The sequence below is a fragment of the Centroberyx affinis genome, unplaced genomic scaffold, assembly GCF_046629955.1.
Source record: "Centroberyx affinis isolate AG114_WGS23_722 - 3 ecotype Tasmania unplaced genomic scaffold, CSIRO-AGI_Caff_v1 ptg000401l_1, whole genome shotgun sequence".
Lineage (NCBI taxonomy): Eukaryota > Metazoa > Chordata > Actinopteri > Beryciformes > Berycidae > Centroberyx > Centroberyx affinis.
The window spans coordinates 166,284-187,552 of NW_027279069.1; the positions used below are offsets into that span (position 1 = coordinate 166,284).

At 43.1% G+C, this 21,269-nt stretch overlaps 1 protein-coding gene across 1 annotated transcript in view; it reads left to right on the forward strand.

Moving 5' to 3' along the window:
* crebbpb (CREB binding protein b) overlaps positions 1-21,269 on the forward strand; it is a 47,930-nt gene that overhangs the window by 8,433 nt on the left and 18,228 nt on the right. The window contains 4 exon segments of the mRNA XM_071516407.1: positions 6,743-7,377; positions 17,260-17,427; positions 18,428-18,674; positions 20,317-20,430. Coding sequence (XP_071372508.1) covers positions 6,743-7,377; positions 17,260-17,427; positions 18,428-18,674; positions 20,317-20,430 — 1,164 coding nt within the window.

Sequence of the window (21,269 nt, forward strand, 5' to 3'; positions counted from 1 at the left end):
CAGTATCCATGATCCTTAGAGGGAGTTACTATGGTGACAGCACAACAAACTCGCAGCGCTGATTTGGTAGGTGTGTCAAACACATAGACATAGAATTAGTATTCATGTTTTATTGCAGATTGTAAATATATAGCGTCATGTTGTTATAGAGATGTCAGCTGTGTAGTGCATGCTTATCAGCGAGCTAGCCAACAGTTCTCTGATACCTGTTGTGATAAGTCGATTAAACTTACGGAGATGGATCCACTGCTGCTTCGCCGACTGAGACGATGGTAAGTGGTAGAAAGAAGTGCAGTTGTTCACTCCTGACCAATAGTTGCAGCTCTCAACTCTATTCAGTCTCAACTCTATAATGGAGAGGGAATTAAATGGTCATTCAGTCTGAATATCAGGCTAGGCACTTGCTTGCCTGGTGTTCAGCCCGCTTGAGTCACAGTCTTGAGCACTTTTTGAATTTGCATGGCGATTCATAGGGGTCTGGACACAAGCCTATCCATCGACAGTTAATTCGGACAGATACTGTCCGACATACCTGATTGGATGGTCAATGTAGGCGGGACAAACCTACTTATGATGAGTGTTAGAGAGCCATTACAGAGCGTGACAAAAATGACCAAAATAGCAGTGCCGGAATTGGATGATAGCAAAGGTTCCGCGATTTTGTCAGTCCTTAAAAAACTTAATGGAATCGATTGAATTAAAACAGGAACAATCAGCATGTTTAAGAGACACTTATGAATCGCCAAAGAATGCGATTCATGGGGGCTGGACACCAGGCAAGGCACTGGCCCAACATACTGTAATAGTAACGGCAGTCAACAGTCCTTATAGACTTTGGCTCCTTATATTTCTTCTACCTGCTTCTTATTCCAAAAAACTGCTGTTTTTGCTCCCATAAACAAATGCATCACTTTCTGTGCAGCAGAGGATTTTTCCTGGGGAAAAGAGGACCCCCTCATAGGTGTTTCGAACAGTAAATGTAAAAGCTTTCATGAGCTCGGTATAGGTTGAATTGCTATTGTGTGGTATCAGTCAGCGATGGAGGACTTTTATCTGTGTGGCTTATTGCTTTAACATGTTTTTTAAGCTGTTCTTTTTCTTATTTCCCTCAACCTGCCTCACCTGCCTCTCTTTCTGTTAGTGCTGAAATGATTAATTCCAGCATGATTAATTAGTTGATTAGTCGAGTGACAGAAAATTAATATAATTTTGATGACTGAATTAAGCGTTTTAGTCACTAATTAAGTAAAAATACATTAGGGTGATACCTAATGTTCACCATTTCAAAACACAACTGATTATACCATCAAATGTGGTGTGTTGTCTAAGTTTGGCCAGTTATCCTCAGGGATAAAAAAAGATACCAAGACCTCAAAACAACCAAACGGATCCAGGAATGCAAGGTACATTGCAAATAGTTGATTTTTAAATGGTGTTAAAGTGTTTTAAGGTGGATTTTTCCTCTTTTAAACAGAGATAAAGTGATATCCATAGCTGATATACAAAAAATTTAGAGTTCATTTCTTGATTCTTATGGCTGAATTACGATAAATCTTGTACTTTTTTATACTCCAAAGAGCAATCAAAGTTAGCCTGGTCTTCCTCTTTTGTCTGTAAAGTTTCTGTCACACTGGGCATGGCCTATCTCTATAGTCTTTGGGGTTTGTCTGGAGTATTCTGGTTAAAGACGATGACTGACAGCCAGTTGGTCCCTTGGCAGTGGCAACACACTGGTCTTCACAGGGTTTATGAAGACCTGGAGAGGTGTGTGTGTCACTGAAGCGTGTATGGCTGTATCTTTATGCTGGCTGAGCCTAACCTCCATAGGCTAATTGGCCTTTCAAGCATATCCTCCTGCGCGTTGGCGGCTGCACGCTAACAATTTTCTCCACGTGTTTAGCCTGGTCCTTTTAAATCTAATATGTCCCATTAGCACCGCCGTGCTCGCTCACTGCCTTTGCTCTCCCGCCCCCTTCTAGTGGGCTGACAGCTGCCGTTGGTGGGCAGGGCCAGGGCATTGCTAGACAGGCACCAGAGCCCTTCAGAGGCTTGTAATGGAGCGGAGAGTGAGAGTGAGATTGCAGAATCTCCAGCATGCAGATGGAGGATTGGGCGGAGGAGGGAAGGGGAGACACTCATTCTCTCCCTCTCCACCCCATCCCTCTCTGACTGTGGCAAGGCAGCAACAGCATGCTGCAGCCTGTCATTACCTCTCCGTCTGAAGTGTCTAATAGAGGATTTTCATCTGGCTGCTGAAAAGCTCTGGGTGAATTGCCACCGGCGGCAGCGGTGGTCCTCTTCAGGTGAGAATAGTATGACTTAAGTGTTCTTCGATGCTTCCGTTGTCACTACTTGGCATTCTGCTGCTTGCTACTGGATGCTCATCACGTCCTTGGTTTTTAATGAGCAGATTCAAGTTGTACTGTCAGCCTGTTGAGAAGTGAATCACCACGCTGTTGCGCTTTTTTTCTTTCAGCTAGCTTGAGCTGCCTTTTTGGCTTGACCGCATCCTCCTTAAGTTTGTACGTTCTCAGTCTTGTTGCTGAATAGGTCTCTGGCAGAGGCACAGGTGCTTTCTCAAGTATGCGCAATTCATGTCTCTTGCCATTCTTATGCACTGAAAGCGCAAACATTTCAACTGAAGCCTGTGACTGCCATTCCTCAACCCCCATTAATTGCCAGCAGATCTCCATTATCGCTCCCCCTTTTCAACTCTGCTCCAGGCACTCATTCAGAAACAGGTTGGATCTCTCTCCAACCTTGCAACCCAATCGCCCCAGACGCTGAGCTAGGCGTGCGTGGGGGTGTGGCTGTCGTGCTGTTGAAATCTTTGTTGGCAGCCACACACAGGCAAACACACTCACACCCTCACGTGCAGGACCTTGGCATAGACGCGTGATTTGGACTGTAGCCCTCATTAGTGTTCTGTATTTGTATGTGGAGCGTGCTTGTTTACTTTGTCTGCGCTCAGTTCATTCCTCTCGGTGGCCCAGCCAGCCACAAGAATGCTCCCTGCTGCAGAGCAAGAGCTCCCTCTCCTCACATTTTTCCCTTTCCCCTTTGCTACTGTAGATGTACAGCAGGAGTTGAGCTACTTTGGTGTGAGTACGCGCGTGTATGTGCTCACGCTCATGTGCCCACATGCGCACATACATGTAGGGCTGCTCGATTATGGCAAAAATCATAATCATTATTTTGATTGATATTGAGATTATTTAACACGATTACTCATTGACTTTGGGGACATCATGCATTTATTGAACTTTTTTAAAAAAACTAAATGAAAACAAATAACTAAAATAAATAATATATAAAAAATAATCAACACCAGCTATGTTGTAGTGCACTGTCACAACCTACTGCAAAATATTCAACATATTGCTAAACTATATCTCTATATGTCAGTCAGTCACTCAGTCAGTCAGGTAACAGAGGCACAAAATCAAAAACCAAAAAAAAGTTGTTCACTGTATGTAAATGGATCTAAATAGATCTCTAATGTGCCTGATGTGCGCATCATGTCATGTCTGTCATTTGGAGAGAGTCTCCTAGTGTGAAAACCAAAGTGAAACTTAACATTCCACAGTCAGTAACGGGGATTTGTAGACAGTAACTCGTCTCCGCTGCCCTACAGACATTAACGGTAGGTGACTTTAATGTTACCTTGTAGTATTTAGGTAACGTTAGTGGAATTAGGTAATTTAACCGTGTCGCAGTGCTTCAGTGCATAGAAGTGAACATGCACCGTGGGTCAGTACAGTGTTTCCACACCAATTAATTTGTTTTACCTTTCCTGGCGACCAATGGCTCTCTTTTTGTCATCTTCTACCAAGGAAGGTTTAAACATACACTGAGAAACGCGCTGGCTCTCTGTTAACCGACTCGAGCTGAAACTGCGCGCACCACAGCGTGTTTGGGCTTTGGAGGAGAGGCGGAGCGCACCGATGCGAGGGAAAGGGGTGCGCTGGATTTACAACACAAGACAAAATGAGAGCAACATTGATAAACAGAATGCGGAAGAAAAATCGTTTTATCTCAATTTTCTTGTTTTCATAATCGTGGGAAGCCAAAATCGTAATCGAAAATAAAATTTGATTAATCGCCCAGCCCTACATACATGCACACTACTTTGGAACCCAAGTCAACTTATACATGGTGATATATCCCTGTGATAAACACATTTAGCTCCCTAGTGTTGGGGCAACGTGTATACATTTTAAAAGATATGGGGGTTGTGTTGCACAGGGTATTGTGGCCGCTTTGACAAACACTACTAATTTTCAACCCCACTGGGTCCAGACATTGGAAAAATAAATAAAAATGATGGAACATTTACTAACATGACTTGGGATGGCTGGAGAACCCTGATTATTTAGCAGTCTTTAAGATTTTAGCATTCTATTAATGTAAGATTTGAGGGAAAAGTTGTGTGATTATTTTTTTATGAGTCTGCTGCTGAGATCACATCAGGCCTTCCTTCTTGGCAGCTAGTTGCCTCTTTGCCCAACAGCCTTTATGGGGGAACCCTGTTGCGATATGTCACACATTATTAACCATGACAGAAAATATCACTCAGCTGAAAATTGTAGATGGATTTATAGAATCTGGGTTGGAAACTGGAATTCAGACATGAACCTGGAATACGATGGAATCCTGAAGCGTTTGGGAGAAATTGTTGTAGAAGTGTAGAAAGACCCACTAGTGCATGAACACATGGGGTAGAGATAGGCCTGTTGTTATGGTTGTGTCTTCCCTTGTAGCACTCGTGGAGAACCAAGTAAGCGAGACGAGCAAGCTTGAAACAAGTGCACTAGCGTTTTATGGGTGTTTAGGTGGAGGGGTGGGGTGGGGTGGGGGTATGCGTGATTGGAGTCAGTAAAAACTCCTTTGACTTTAAAAACTACACCTGTTAACAAAGTGCTTAGTGTAGCAAAGTGAATCACCAAGCTACTATTGTGTGGATGTACAGCAGACCAGCCTGGAGTTGGTTGATGCTTGTTTGACTTCTACCATATTGCCTGGTGTTTGAGCGCACTCTGTTTTTCACTCATGCAGGGCCCTTGGGACTCTGCGCGGCCTAAACGGTGTAGGCTATACTGTCATTACCCCAAGAAGTGCACATTGCAAAAAGCGTTGTACATGCAGACCCCGGCTCTTTAATAAAGGCGCTCCTCCCGAGCACCTAATAACTGCTACACAGTTGAGAGGATAATATCTTGAATGGACATTGTTCACTTTATTCGGGAGCCTTGAAGCATGCCTGTTAAACGATAGGTGGAGGCAGATATTACATTCCGAGGCATACAGGAACAGACTGTGTGGTATCGCCGTCGATTAGGTCTATGTTGCATATAAATGATAAATACATATTTTAATGTTAATGCGCTGTGATGTTAATAATTCAGCTAACTTTTTTTGAGGCAATGGATGAGGTCATATTTGTCTGCAGCTTTTGATAGGGGCCAAATATTGGTCAAATTAATGCTTAAAACTAACTTTATTTTGTTAAATAACAACTTGGCTCATTGAACCGACATGCAGGCTACTCTTTGAGCTTGATAACTGGAAATGGCCTGATAACATACACTATAGCCTAATATGTTTTCTAATTAGAATCATTAAGACTGCATTATTGGTGTTAAAAATGAAGCTAACTGAGTTTAAAAGAGCTGACATAAATTTTCATGGGGGTTTGCGGTAGCCATTGCAAAGCTGTCCTATGTTTACGCTTTTCTTGAACCCACGTGTGTAAACTGTACTTTGAAATAATGTCATCACCCCAAATCACAGCTTGCATACCTGCCTCTATATTGACGTCAGAGAAAGCAACTAGATGGTTTCCTCCAGACCTACAAAGCAGCAAAAATTTCAAATGAAGTAGTGATGGTTAACCAGTGAAAATGAGTCAGTGAAATCGAGGAATGACAAATGTAAATTTATGCTGCCGCTTTGCAGGGCTGGGTCCAGGCTACCTATGTGCAGCTCTGCCAATGCAGAGTGGTGCAGTATTACCCTACGTTCAGACTGGCAAAATTCCACTTCACTTTACTTTGATTGCTTGACTTGAAAAAGAAGCATTGAAATTAGTGTGACAATACTTGGCACAACAGAAAGCAGCCAAGGCTATAGTCACAGGCATTATGATTAGTGGTTTTGTTTGACATTTCTCTTGACTTCTTAGTTTTAAAGGTGAGGAATTCTGACATAATGTAGTTTACTTTAAACCTATCCTCCAGCATTATATTTTATTATTCTATCATGCGTACATATTAATCATTTTGTGACAGGTTTGGCAGCCAGCGTGACCGATGTGTTCTTTCTGTTAACATTTTGTCCAAATGTCTTGGTCAGTGTTACTGGTCAGAAATACCCAATAGACATTTTTCCCGCTGTAAATACTAGGTTTTCACTTAACTAGAAAAATTTTAACTAGAGCAAATGCCTCTTTGTTTAATTCACACCACCTAGGGCGAAGTTGCGTCCATCTCACTCTCTTGACCTCCTTCCATTGGGTTTGACTTAACATGCATTCGTGCTGCCTCTAAACTTTTTTTTACATTCGGTGTGAACTAGGGTTGGAGGCTGATGATCATTGCAACAATCAATCGATTAATCTTTCTATTGAAAAACAATGTTTTGCTTCTCTGTGCTTGGCAGTTTACTCTGTCAAGGTTTTATATTGTTAAAAGGGAGTGTTTCAGTGATGATGGCTAATCCTTCCCTCTCTCTCTTTCTCTGTTAGATCTGGTGTCTCTGTTTGACCTGGAAAATGACCTTCCAGATGAGCTGATCCCAAATGGAGACTTGGGCCTGATGGGAATGTCCTCCAATGGTGGGCCAGGAGGAGGAGGAGGGCCTGGCCTAAACTCCATGGTCCCTGATGCAGCCGCCAAGCACAAGCAGCTGTCTGAGCTCCTGCGACCAGGCAGCTCCTCCATCTTGGGAGGCAGTCTCAACTCCGCCAGCCCCCAGCAGGGAGGTATGGGGGGGGGCCAGCTAGGCGCCGTGCTGGGCAAAAGCCCCCTGGGGCAGGGCTCACCCAACCACCCATCTCCCCAGGGCCAGAAAGGAGGAGGTGCCACCGGACAAGGCAACAGCAGTACAGGCATGGGCTTTAACCAGGCCATGCTGAACAGTGGGCAGAGCCACGGGGTCTTGGGCCAGCCGGGACAAGTGATGAACGGGACTCTAGGACCAGCAGGCCGGGGTAGACCTGGGCCTGGCATGCAGTACCAGGGCCAGGGCATGCAGGGGGCACAGGTGGGCGCTGGGCCTGGTGTCACAGGCAGTGTGCTGGCAGAGACGCTCACCCAGGGGGGGCCACAGTTGGGAGCACACAACGCCATGAACGCTCAGCAGGCTGGAAACATGAATAAGGTGAGGTTCAAGATTCATGGTTCAACTTTATTTGTCCCAAAAGTGAGCAATTGTTTTTGCAGCAAGGTACAAGAAGGACACAAAGCATAAATGATCATAATCAACTGCCTAGCACATTAAATATGAGGTGCAGCACATTATGGGTCAGTAAAAATCAATAAAGTTGCAGTTATAATTATGCCCAATTACACCAGTCTTGCATTAAAATATATAGCTTCAACATCATCAGCAACAGATAAAAACAGTCCCAACTACCTCCTGCTAATCCCTGAGTATAATGGTTGCTGGAATGAATGACTGCTTGTAGCTATTTATCTTGCCTAGGGGACATCTGGAACCACCAGGAACCAGAGGGTAAAGTCTAGAATTCAGGGTGAAGTGGAAAGGATTAGGTCAGACGGTGTAGACTTCAGTTTGGTACACTGATTTAAATGTCATTTTCATAAACAGTGTTGTGTGTGGATGCTGGGCAGGTTTCTCTCCACAAACAGTCATACAGACAAAGGAGGGATTTTCAACTAATTTCACTAACGTTTAAGCAAAAAACAGAATTGACAAGTCTTTGTCTAACCCCAAAACATGCAACTACATGCATTCAGTTAAATTTGACTGGCTTCAAATAAACATAGAGAGTAACACACCAGTAGCCTAGAGCTGAAACTTAGATTCAACATAAAGAAGTTAATGGGCATTTCCCAGAGAAACATTACAGATGTCACAGTGACTACAGCGTTTTCTCCATCCTATAGGGAAAGTCTCTTTTCACTCGCACCCCTCCACAGGGAGGTCAGGGTGCAGGATCAGCTACTGAGCAGCACCCCTGCAGCTGGTAGGGATTCAGTGTCTTGCTTAAGGACACTTTAGCAGGGTGGATGCTTGCAAGCCCCTGGGTCCTCTGGTTGTGGGGCGGTCTCCCTACTCATTATGAAACCCCGCTGCCCCATTCAAATAAACTTGTGCTGCACCTGCATTTGTAATGATGAGGATCATGAAATTAGCTAGTTCTGTTTCTAGAATAGAGAAATTAGCCTTGTACCAACTGAAATGTGGGAGAGATGACTAAAACTAGGGAGAAATACAGGAGTCTTAGCTGGTAAAGTTATACTTTTCTTTAGCCACAGGGCTTAAAGACCTCCGGCCAGGTCGGACAGACGTTTTAGATTCACAAACTATTTTCGACAAAAAAAAAAAAACCTCACCCCACGTGGTTTTTTGTTTTTGATGCATTTTATCCAGTCATATTCAGTGAAGCAAAGCAATATTTTACATTTACCAATGTTATGCGAGCAAGTTTTTTTTTTATCCAATGAACAGCAAGCTACTTTCTATCACCATGTAGCACCGATTCCGTAGTGTAGCACAGCTGAAATATGGAAACGAAGTTTATGAAACTGGTGAAGATACACGCGTCACTGAGGCAGGAGTAAAAAACACACGCCGATAGGTATGGATTGAATAAACGGGTGGAGACGGGAAACTAGGGCTGCAACTAACGATTATTTTCATTGTCGCTTATTTTCTCGATTAATCGATTAGTTGTTTAGTCTATAAAATGTCAGAAAATGGTGAAAAATGTCGATTAGTCTTTCCCAAAGCCCAAGATGACGTCCTCAAATGTCTTGTTTTGTCCACAACCCAAAGATATTCCGTTTACTGTCATAAAGGAGTAAAGAAACCAGAAAATGTTCACATTTAAGAAGCTGGAATCAGAGAATTTGGACTTATTTTTCTTAAAAAATTACTCAAACGGATGAATCGATTATCAAAATAGTTGGCGATTAATTTAATAGTTGACAACTAATCGATTAATCGTTGCAGCTCTACGGGAAACCGTAGAGCGACAAATTAAGGGAACCGGGTGTTTGTTCTGCACTGTGTGCTCAACCAGCAGAAAGAAGGTGCTCTTTCCACATGAGGTAAATCCCAGACACAACGCCACTATGCGTGCACTCCGATATCTGACCACACCGGGAGCGATAGTTACAGCTGCCGCTCCAGCAGCAATGACAGACCAGAACGTGATCAGTCTTTCACAATTTACAATCGTCATTCAGCATAAAAATGTGGCATTTCTTTGGCTGTTCTCTACGGAACTCCCCAGGGGTCACCTGGTAAGAAAAAAATAATTGATGTGGAAATCCATACGGGCACCGATTGGTAAACCGCGCACAGCTCCATGCGCACGGTTTTTAGTAAACCGTGCCCTCGAATTAGTAATCAGTGCGCATCCTAAACCATGCCCGCGGATTTAGAGGGAGTAAATGGGTTTCATATTGTCACCAAAACACACATCGGATCATAAATTAGACCTACTGGTGTGATCAATCAATGGTTATGGTTCACATATGGTCTAGGTGCCTAATGGCTATTACAGCTCACTATATGTATGCCAAGCGATGTGTAATGGCTCTGGCTCATTGTATGTAGGCCTAAAAGTCCCTCTTTGATGTTGTCAACGTAGATATTACAAATTTGTGCGCATGGTTTACTAATCCGTGGTCATGGTTTAGGAGTAAATTGTAAGAAAACCGTGCCCACTGATTTCCGCATCATTTTTTTTCTGGGGGGCTCCACAGTTCTCCTTATTGCACTAGGTTTATAGATTAATAATGCTGTGTGTTGAATATTCATTCATCAGCACAGAAATGTGTCAATTGTTTTCGTTGTTCTTGTTATTGGACTAGTTTTATAGAGAAATATAGAAATAAATGGTGCGATCAGTCAGGAACATTTCAGGCTCAGAATGTTTTTTTGCTTTAAGACCTGTAGCCAACTTTGACATTAAGTTTTGATCAGCAGTTTACCTTGTGACAACTTCTGTAAACATATAATCATTCCCAACAATACTGTCACATGTACTCTGATCTATCATGTTCTGAGAAACTCTGCTTTGAGCACATCTTCTTGCTCTGCTAATCCCTGCTAGCCTGTTGTCAGTTATCTGAGGGATACATGTGTCTCCCCACCACGTATTGATCTGTTGTTCTTACAGGGTCTGCTGGAGGAAGCAGACACCCAGCTGAGGGGGTTGGATCTGGGGCCAAGTGGATCCATCCCTCTGGGTCTAACTTGGACAGCTTAACGGGGGGTTTCATAGCAGATCAATGCTAATGTGTTTATTACTGCATTCTTGTGCCTTGCTGAGCTGAGGATGAGTAGAAAACAATATAGATGCAACAGGACTTACAGTTGTGTCATGGTACCACAGTTACCGTGGTTGCAATTATTCTCTAGTTTTTGTGTGTATGAAAAATACTTTCCAATATGTGTCGGTGCTAGTATTTCTATCTGAATATGCTTACTTTCACGGACTTTGAAGTGTACGATGTGAGAGTCTTCTGCCCTGCCTCTGAGAGTCTTATGGCTGTTGTGGTTTGACAGGAAACCAAATGTAAACCAGCGCACTAGTTCTCACTAGGGTGATTTCAACAGACGTCGCCACATGAAACAAGCCCCTCCCTCTCTCCTTTCCTATACAGACACACATACTACACCTCAGTGCCCAGCTCAACTCCCTTACATAATACTCATTACTATGTGTATGTATATGTTTGTGATTTCATATAATACTGAAACAAAGGCTTTTATATCACGGTGAGGCACCAAGATTGAGTATGAAAGGAGAAGACGGGGAGAGAGGAAGAAAGGGATTTGAACCTGTGTGTAAGTAGTGTGTATGTGCCAATCTGAGGTTGGGAGATGAAAGAGGGGGATCTGGCACACGTCTTATTTACCTTGCACAGCTGCCATAAGAGAAACAAGCTGCTGATGTGTGGCAGAGAGCAATGTCTTGGCTTTGCTGTTTGGAGCAGGGAAATTCAACTAGTTTCACTGTTATTTAAACAAGGCCTGAAAAATTATTTTGATGGGACATGCATTACTAACAGTAACAACAATCATTATGTTTTTACGAATGTTTTGAATCTGTTTTTGGTTGGCACTCAAGAGTTCTGTAGTTTGATAGGGAGTGTTCACTTTAGAAACATGTTTATGTAAATAGACATAACAGTGATTTCGTTTCTCATGCAGTTTCACTGTTGGCAGTTGGTTGGCTGCATCAAAATAATGTTGCAATGCCTCAAATGATATATTGGTGATATACTGTAGATGGATAGACGTTGCCTGCTGGGATTACCAGATGAAAGGGGTGTCATGCTTTGTTGTCCTAGACTTTGAGTGACAAAATGTTGGAAATGGGAAATTCAGTATGAAACTTGGAATTTTGTTTACAAAATTATGGCACAATATTCTCAGTTGCAATATTTTGGCCCCCTTTACACCTGGCATTAACATGCGTCTCGTATCCGGATTGTTTCCAGATATCTTTTAGTTGGATTACATTTACGCCTGGTGTTAAAATGTCTCAGTTGTCACGCATGTCACTTCTTTTTGTATGTCCTAGGGAGGGCTAAGAAACTGGCATTTTTGTATGCAAGTACAATGTGTTTGAGCTAGTGCTGGGCATAGGACTTAAAACTGATATCACAATATTTTTGGATCAAATGACGATATTCAATATACCTCTATTGCCATCTTGGGGAAAAAAAACATGAATTTTGATTGATTCAGTAACAAAACCATTAAAATTGTAAAGCTTTTAACGGCAAAGCTACAACCAACACTTTTGCTTTTGTATTCACAAAAATTTAACCAAAGTCTGAATGAGGTAGGCCTTTGGTTAGTTAAGACGGGACCGTATCTTTAGCTAAATGGAAAGCCGCTGCAGAAGTAATCTCTTTCCACTTTCTACTCGTCTTCTCATAGGGTATGCAACTATACTGTATATTGAAGCTGCCAACGTGGATTGTTTAGCAGGACTGTGGCTGGGGAGGAGGACTCGCGGCCCCACAGAGTTTGATGTACTCGATGACGTGTTTTAACTTGAGGTGGTGGAAAAGGTTGGTAGTGTCACCACCCTTGGTTGCAACGTCATTCAGGCAAACTTTACACAGAACAGTGGTTTGTTCAGTATCTGACTGCGTGAAACCGAACCATTTCCACACAACAGAGGTGACATAGCCTTTTTTTGGGGTCTATATTAACTGTGTTAGCATCAATGGTACTCTTTTCTCCTGTTCCCTCTCACTCCATTTTGACTAGTGTTTCAAACACACCAACAACTCACCAAGACCGCACTAGGTATACAGGGGCGGGGTCGCGGTCAAAGTTACAGCAACAGAGAGATGGGGCTTTTGCGGTCAATTATTTCTCTCTATTAAAAAAGGTGTAAACTAGAGGGAAAAGTTTGATATAGGCATTTTTCCTATCGTTCATTAAAAATATATCTTATCATGTCGGACAACTCAATGTATTGGCCAGCACTAGTTTGACCCTTTGGCAGTCACTTTGTTTGTTTCGCAAATGGGATCAGTCTTCTTCCTGAACCCCCTGGTCATTTTTGAGATATCCATAATGCTCCCACCTTGCTGGTTTAAGTCCTTTTTGGTGGATATAAGGCTGGGATGTCGTCCCATCGCTTTTTAGCTAATGTAGCTCCCACACAAACAATGTGATTGACTCTCATGAGACGTTTTCACAGGCATAATTCAAAGTAGGGATGTTAATGATTAATCGACGATCGATTAATCACCGTTAACAATTTGATCGATCAAGCATATATTAATCGATAATGTACGTCATGTGCTGTTTCAAATTTTTTTTGTAAATGATTTCCCGCCACAAGGGCGCAATTTAACTTTCACCGCCTATACAGAGGAAGAAGAAAGCCAAGCAAGTGGGTGGAAGCAAGCGGGCGAAAAGACAACAAGTTAACATGAGTGCAGTGCAGAGACTTCATTGCTTATTCCACCAGTTGGGTTCTGTTGGACACAATGTAAAGACAATTTAAAGTAATGAACCCTAAAGAAAGTACATTTTCAGCCTGTGGGAAACACTGACGTCCGTTGTCGGGGGTCCCGACTCTTTTGAATTATGCTTGGTTGAGTAACTTGTTGAGTAGGCCTAAAGACAGGTGTAAAAACACGCATTATGTATTTTCCATGTCAAAAGCTGTTTTTCACATAATGATTAATCGATTAATTGGTCATTAACATGACCGATGATCGATTAAGGAAATTTCTGAAAATTTGCATCCCTAATTCAAAGTGCTGCATTCAAAGTGCATAGAGCTGTAGATATAGACACCATAGCTTCTAAAATGCTCATGGTTAGCAGGAGGTTCCCCAAGCGCTATGGCTGCTGGCTATTTAGCCGTCTACTCACCTCTGTCTGGCTGGCCACTTTTATAACTGAATGTCACTAAATGTACACACTATTAGAATTTGGTAGCGACAACCGAATTTATGAATGAGAGTGACTGCGCATATGTATGGTACACACTAGAGCAGACTGAAGTAAAATGACTAGTCTGTACGGGTAACAGGAGTCACTCCACTCCAACGATCTCGCAATGGCTGGAAATAATGTCTGTAACCATAGTAACGTTTACTTCAGACCAATATGGCGGCTACCACTGCCTGTATTTTCAGTTTACTTGACACCAGTAACATAAGTAACCAGAGGCGTCAATTAACCCATAAGATCTTAATAAACCGCCACTGACAGCGGCGTCATATTCTCTTTTTCCACCGCAGGAACTTGATATTTTCAACCGCAACATTTGGGCCGAGACCGCAGAACTGTTAGGAGCAATTGCCATGTTGAGGAAACCGGCAGGATATAAAATTTGAGAATGTCCCACAACACTTACCTTCGTCTCTTTCAAATTAAGGATAATAATGTTACATAACATAACGAGTGTCGCGCCACGTAACAACCAGTTGTCCAGTCCCGTTCTGGTTCACACTACTCGGACTAACCGAAACCACTGTCAGATTCAGTAGTCAATACCTGAATTTTTCAGGCAGTGAGTTTGGTTGAAGAATGCAGTTGTCACTCTCCTTAATAACCGAACTGTGTGTCAATAACCTAAAGAGGCTATTGACAACGTGATGTTAATCTGCGTGAGCCATTCTGGTCCTTAACTTTGATGTTACCACCCAAGTTTAACCACAAGTCCCACTTGCACTGACTCCATTTTGCCAATGTTCAAAATATAAATGTGAGAAGTAAAGGGAGGAACAGGGAAAGATCATAGGGACTTCTGTTTTAGGAGGCTTTGTTAAAGCCCCAGTATGCAGGTGTTATGACCATGTAAAATTGGGGGCATTTCCTCATTATTTAAACTGATTTATGTTTCTAACATTATTGGATCTCAGTTCTGTGAGTGCAGTTGTACTCAGGAGAGAGATCCAGTCTTGCTCTGAGAAGACTAAAATATGCACTTTGGTATATTTTTGTTTTAGACTGGTTATTTCCCACAATTTAAAAATTGCACTGGACTCAAGAAAGTATATTAAACATTCACAATTAAAAAACATTATCAGTTTATTTTTCAATTGAGCATTGGTCCTTTAATACAAATTTGTATTCATGTTATTTTAATTGTCATGCTTTCATAAACATATTTAAGGTTTGTTTATTAATTTGGTAAAAATGGCATCACTGGAAAAATTTCTCTTGCCACTGCAATCAAATCCCTTAGCTGGCTACTCAAAAATTTGGGGAACCCCCTGGGTTAGAAAACTGTGGCGTTTTACAGTGCAGGTAATAGTGACATTGGCCAGTTGCTGTATTCCTAGCTGGTACTGCCATTCAGAACAGAGGGGAATGGTGCACAGGTGAAAGACGACCTATGTCATTGCAGATTTTGTCCTGTTTTTCATTCATTTTGTGGGTTCTCCTTGTTTTCTCTTCCCCTCTGTTTCCCCATCACACTTTTCTTTCCCTGGCATTCTGTTTTCACTCATTCTTTTCCCTCCCACTGTTTTCTTTTTCTCCCTCTCTTTCTCTTTCTCTCTCTCTCTCTGTCTGGCATGTGCCGTCTCTCCCTGGGCCCCTTGGCCTGTGATAATGGAGCTGTAAATCAAGTGTAGAGGAGCCAGTGTGTGTGTGTGCTGTTGTTGGGATGGGGGGCGTGGGGGTAGTGGGAGTGGGAAGGAAGAGGAGAAAAGAGGACACACAGCGAGGAGGGGAAACACCGGAGGCTTCCTGTGAGACGGTGTGAGTGTGTGTGTGTCCGCTATCCTGGTGAGACTACTCTGTAATAAGCGCAGATCGCCGAGTGGGAGAACCCGTGTGTGCGAGTGGAGGAGGCGGCTATGCTCATGTCTGAATGGGAGGGAGATGTTGGTAGGCAGCAGGCGAGCGTCTGTGTGTTTCTGTGCGGAGGAGGGGGGAGGGGCAGGCAGCAGCGCTGTGCTTTGCTCTGCTCAGCTGTTGAGCAAGCTGGTCTTTCTCTCTGCGTCCTTCCTTCTGTTTCTCTCTCTCTCTCTCCGCTGGGCTGGGCTTGCTCTTTCATCTGTCGGCCCGAGCGCCGCTAGCAGTGGGGAGCCTCCGCTAGGCAAAGCAGGACAGAGCAGGCTGCTGCCTTGGCCACAACGCAGGAAGGCAGGCAGAGGCAGCAGACAGATGCATGCTGAGCCATCGGAGAGATGGGAATTATTGGGACTTGTTACAATCTAGCAAAAGAGCTAATTATCCCTCTCAGAGGCCGATAATAAAATTAATATTTGAAATGATACATCTCTACTGATTTTTGTAACCTGTAGAAAAGTTGCAGCCTAGATGGAGTTGTCTTGATTTTAACACGAGGAACCTTGAAATTTCTCAAGTCTGGAATTTTCTCACCTCGACACTTTTCTCAAACCCGACTTTATAACTGCTCACACAAACTTGTTTTTGTCAGATATTGTGGTTGAGATAGCGTGATGTGAAGAGGCGTTGTAGCAGGAGTCACTTCCCTTTACTATGGTGGACGACCAAGCAGCTGTCAACAGAATAGACAGGTGCAGTGGCTCCTCAGGACTTCCTCAACACTGCGCTCAATCACAGCACAGGTTATCCTGGCACTAAAGAATAGGGGTATTACATGTAGGTATGCTGCAGTGTTTTGCATCATTGAGGTCAGTTTTGTGTTCTATTGTGAAAATTAATTGGAATTTAATTCTAGGGCTGCAGCTAATAATTATTTTAGCAATTACTCAATTATTGATGAATCAATCTCATCTACAGATTTACAGTAAACACTACTGTCTTCATTTGGACGTTTATTTACAGAAATTTTTATGTGGATGTGTTAAAATAATTGAATATTATAGAGTGAGTCCAGACCTGCATGCTGCATTACAGCTGCTGTTCACACATCAGTAAATCCAAATTTTTCAACAATGTATCTGAGAACAGCTAATTGACCACTGATAAAGTAGCAATTGCCAAGGTTTCCTTGCTGCACAATGAAGGCAAGCTATGTAGCTGTCCAGCTAGCAAGCTAACCTAGCTTCAGTAGCTTGCTGTACTAATGTGCCACCATGTGCATCAAATTGCATGACCGTCATTTTTGGCTGTTCAGATGTTTGTGCATGGCAGTTACTGCTGCACTGTGCCATTTGAGCTTTGCACAGTGAACAAATCACAATATTATTGGGTAACCGTTGACAGTACTGTTCCATATTGGTTGTGTTTTGGTTTTGGATTTCTGTTTTTTTTTTAATGTGCACTTGGGGTTTGGTCTTGCTGCAGCCATGTTCAAAACAAAACATGGTGTCGATAATGAAATGCAAAATTAACAAATACCAAAGTATATGTGTCGTCTGCACAGCTCTGCGTTTAATTGATGTCATCAATAAATCATGCAGTCGTACTAGATTTATGATACAACTAATGATTAGTACTAGATTCATGATACAACTAATAACTGATAATTGCAATAAATGTGATCCATGTGCGTTCACTATTAGTGCAGAGGTCAAAGTTTCATCTACTGTGATGGTATGCTGAATGATGAGTAAGACCACCCTCTGTCCTGTCCTGTCTGCTCTGTAGATGGGGATGTCTGGAGCTCCATTTGGCCAGCAGTATGGTCAGGCTGGGGTGCAGCAGATGGGGGCAGCGGGGGTCAACGCCCAGCAGCTCCAGAACAAGACGGCCCTTCCTAACAGCCTGCCCCAATTCTCCGCAGAGCTGAAGGGAGCTGGGAGTGTGCCAAACCTGGTGAGTGTCACTGGGCTCTTCGGGGAAAAAAACGTATCTGAAATCTGTCCTAGCCCCTTTTCATTTCAGGTTAATCGGGGGGAAAGAAAATGGCAGCTTCTGGGCCAAATGTGACTACATCCACATTGACATTCTGCTGCACCTGCCTGTTGCGCCTTACATTGTACACCTACATTGCCATGCCCGATGTATTGAAAAATAACTAAATAAAATAAATAAAAATGCGTACAAATGCAGTGGAACAGTAAATATGGCTATACAGTACATGTAATCTTTAGGCTGCTCGTTTCAAGTGGACACACTCTTCCTCCGGCAGCGACTGGTCCACGGCCTTTGTACGCATTTTATCTTGGCACCTGGTTTTTTGTAATAGAAGTGGTTGCCCTTCCCTTACTATTCTAGTGTTTTGCCTTCTTGGGAACCGTTTTTCCTTCTCCACACCCGTCATGGTTGTACAGATACATATTGAACACAGTTTATGAGTTTTGGAAGGTGCTAGGAAATTCATGCAGGCAAAACATTTGTTATAAGGCTGCCCACTCCAAATATTGTTAAGAATTTATACTAACTGTGCAGCAGGGAGTGGGAGATTCTTTCCAGGCACAGAGTAAACACAGGGCCAGTGGCATGCAAATCTCATTGAGGAACAGGAAAGAGACTTAGTGAAGGCAGGAAATAGTGTCAGTCCTTTTATATTTGTGAAAGATTAAAGATTGATTTCATAGATCTTGTATTATGTGTACCAGTTCATCCTCTCTTCAATTTTATTCACATTTTCTTCTGAAGTTGTGTGTGAGATGTCATCTTGGGCTTTTAAGTCCCTGTGGAGTTGTTCACCTGTTCCTTAACTTCTGTAGACTTGCCTCCTCTTTACACAGACCTCTAATCTCCTGCCTTAATAATATCTTACATTTTCCTCTGATCCGTGATATGTACTGGTTTCTTTTTGATTTACAACCTGAATGCCTAAAATGTGCGCGCTCTCCATCTCCAGGCCCAGATGCAGCAGCAAGTAGCGTCGGTGGGCATGGTCCCGGGAGCCGCCGGCGTGTCGGCGGGCCCCACGGCCGACCCCGAGAAGCGCAAACTCATCCAGCAGCAGCTGGTCCTGCTGCTCCACGCACACAAGTGTCAGCGGCGGGAGCAGGCCAACGGGGAGGTGAGGGCCTGCGCTCTGCCCCACTGCCGCACCATGAAGAACGTCCTCAACCACATGACCCACTGCCAGGCCGGCAAGTCCTGCCAGGGTGAGTGGGGGCACTGCTTCTCTCATTTGTTTGCGGAGCCTTGGAATAAAAATTTTGAGTGGTTATTTTTCTTTATTAAATGGATAATTCTGCTCCTAAGTTCTGATTGGCTGAGTCCTGTTTGAAGCTGTGGCAAAATACACAATCTGCACCTGCGACCGCATAGCAGTTAATGTAGATATTAATGCGCTAATCGCCATCACCACATGTCCCAGTACACATGTCCCAGAATGTGTTGCTTACAGTTCATTATAATTGACCGTTTGCAACATGTCTGTTAACTCCCACCCCCCTTAGTTACTGTTGCTATGTCTGACAAACTTTGAAGATGGACGCTACCATAGACGCTACAATCCGACTCAGTGGTTCCCCAAAAACACATTTTTACCATGATATGTCCTTGTCAGAGTCAAACCGCTGCAATTCAAGCTGTACTTTTGTACTTATGAGCCATACTCTCAGTCCAGTGTCGGAGGCTCTGTTGGAACTGCTGGAATTGTTGGAGCAACATGTCGGAGGAAGTAGACGGATGCGAAGCACGGATTGGTGGATCACTATGTCAATCATTATTTTGCAAATGGTCAATTAATTAGTTAGCATGAATTAATAATAAATGATTTGCATTCATTTTAGATATCAATAATGTTTTGCCACTGTTTTATAAAAGCAACAAGCTGCTCAGCACTGTACTTTGGAGTGATATTGGAACGGTCAAGTTGCATTGTTTGGTGAGATGCGAAGCAGCAAGCACGGCCTCTCTTTACTCGTAGTACTAGAGTAGAGAGTAGAGCCACTCTGCCTGCTCTTGAGCCATTCAGTCCCAAATGTCTCAGTGACTGAACATCGGCAGACATAAATTTAAATCTGTCATGGTGCTTATTCCAAATGTAAACATTGGAGTGGCTCTCGTCTCCATTTCCTTGTCTGCCCAGGTGGCTAGCAGCTTCCCTCTGACAGCTATAGACATAAAAGAGGTCCCCCAGGGTCAATGACCTTTGACCTCTGATATTCATACTGGTAATGTTTCTTTAAGCTCATGGTAAATGGTAGGATGTGTCATAGCATTGGATCTGTTGGCCGTTTATGGTTTTATAACGTGGACTAAATTGCTATTACACAGCTGTTGGCACATTCTACCATAGTTGTTTAGGCTTGTTTTTTTTTTTATTTCAGTTGATCTAAGTGCTATGTATTTGAATTTGACATGGTGCTGTGTTTAGCCATCTTATGAAGTCATTTTGTAGTCCAAGTCTTGGTTCACTGAGACTTGTGTAAGTCAGAGTATTTGCATTCCTTAAATTGGACACTTAAGTGCCGTGTAATTCTCATTGTCCTTGATATCTTTTCTCTGAATAATGACTGGGTGTAGCTGAGGAGGCTTCTGTCTTATGCACTTAATGGATTTGTGTAATTCCATCCCCATCATTTCAGACAGAAAATGTTGCTTCTCTTTGATTTGATTTACACATTTTCCTTGTCTTCGTTCACTTGATTTATTGATCAGAGTGAAAGTGTTAAAGGGGTCCGTTCACAAGTCTTCATTGTCTCTCTTTATCCTCATCTTGTACCTTGTCAGATACTGCTGAGTGACTCGTCACCGCCCCTCACTCTGCCTCTCTGTCTCCCTTCTGTTTCCCTCCAGTGGCTCACTGTGCATCATCCAGACAGATCATCTCCCACTGGAAGAACTGTACGCGGCACGACTGTCCCGTCTGCCTGCCTCTGAAGAATGCCAGTGACAAGAGGAACCAGCAGCGTGAGTACCACCATCAGTACTTCCACCTGTGCTCTTTTTATGGTTGTCAGATGTACATCAGAATCTATTGAGAAACATATGGATTCAGGTTACAGTTAAAACAATTGTAATAACAGAACTGTATTACATGATTCCTAGGGCAGACTTTTGGTGCTTTGTCATCTGCATATTTTAGTTTTTTTTGAAAAATAAGTCCTTTGAAAAACTGTAAACTATTCAACAAAGCAGCATAATGAGAGGGCAGACTCAGTAAGCGAACTTCAATCTCTATCTGTGTGGCTCGGCATGAAGTGGTGCCACCTGCAGGCTGTTTCCCCTGCCACAGCTCTGTGCTGGCTCGCTAGCTGTAAGAGCTTGAGCAGCGGAGAGGATTCCTCTAGAAAGGCTGGGCCTGTAATCTGACACCCAGGGGAGGGCCTCTGTGGCTCTGCTATCAGTGGGGGCAGGGCCCTGGGACAGCCTGCTCTCTGATTGGCCAAAGGCCCTATGACAGATTTAAATCCCCCACAGAGGCAGCATGCTCTCTGTCAGCGCTCAACACAGCAGGGAGCAGTGTAGGGATCTCAGACTGAGATGCACTCAAGAGAAGTTTAGAACTACAAGAGCATAGCTGGGAGGAATATTTTTTTTCTTAACCGAACAAAACAAGATATACCCGTTGGTGCTGTAATGATATTTAAGAAATGTATTTATTTATTTTTCAAATTGTGAGTGGGAAGTTCACTCACCTTCGTTATTTTATATTTAAACAGTGGGAAAGCAGAAAGGGAGACACAGTAGGGGAGACATAGGAGAGAAAGTTCTGGCGGGACTTGATCCTAAACCAGCAGGGGCACACA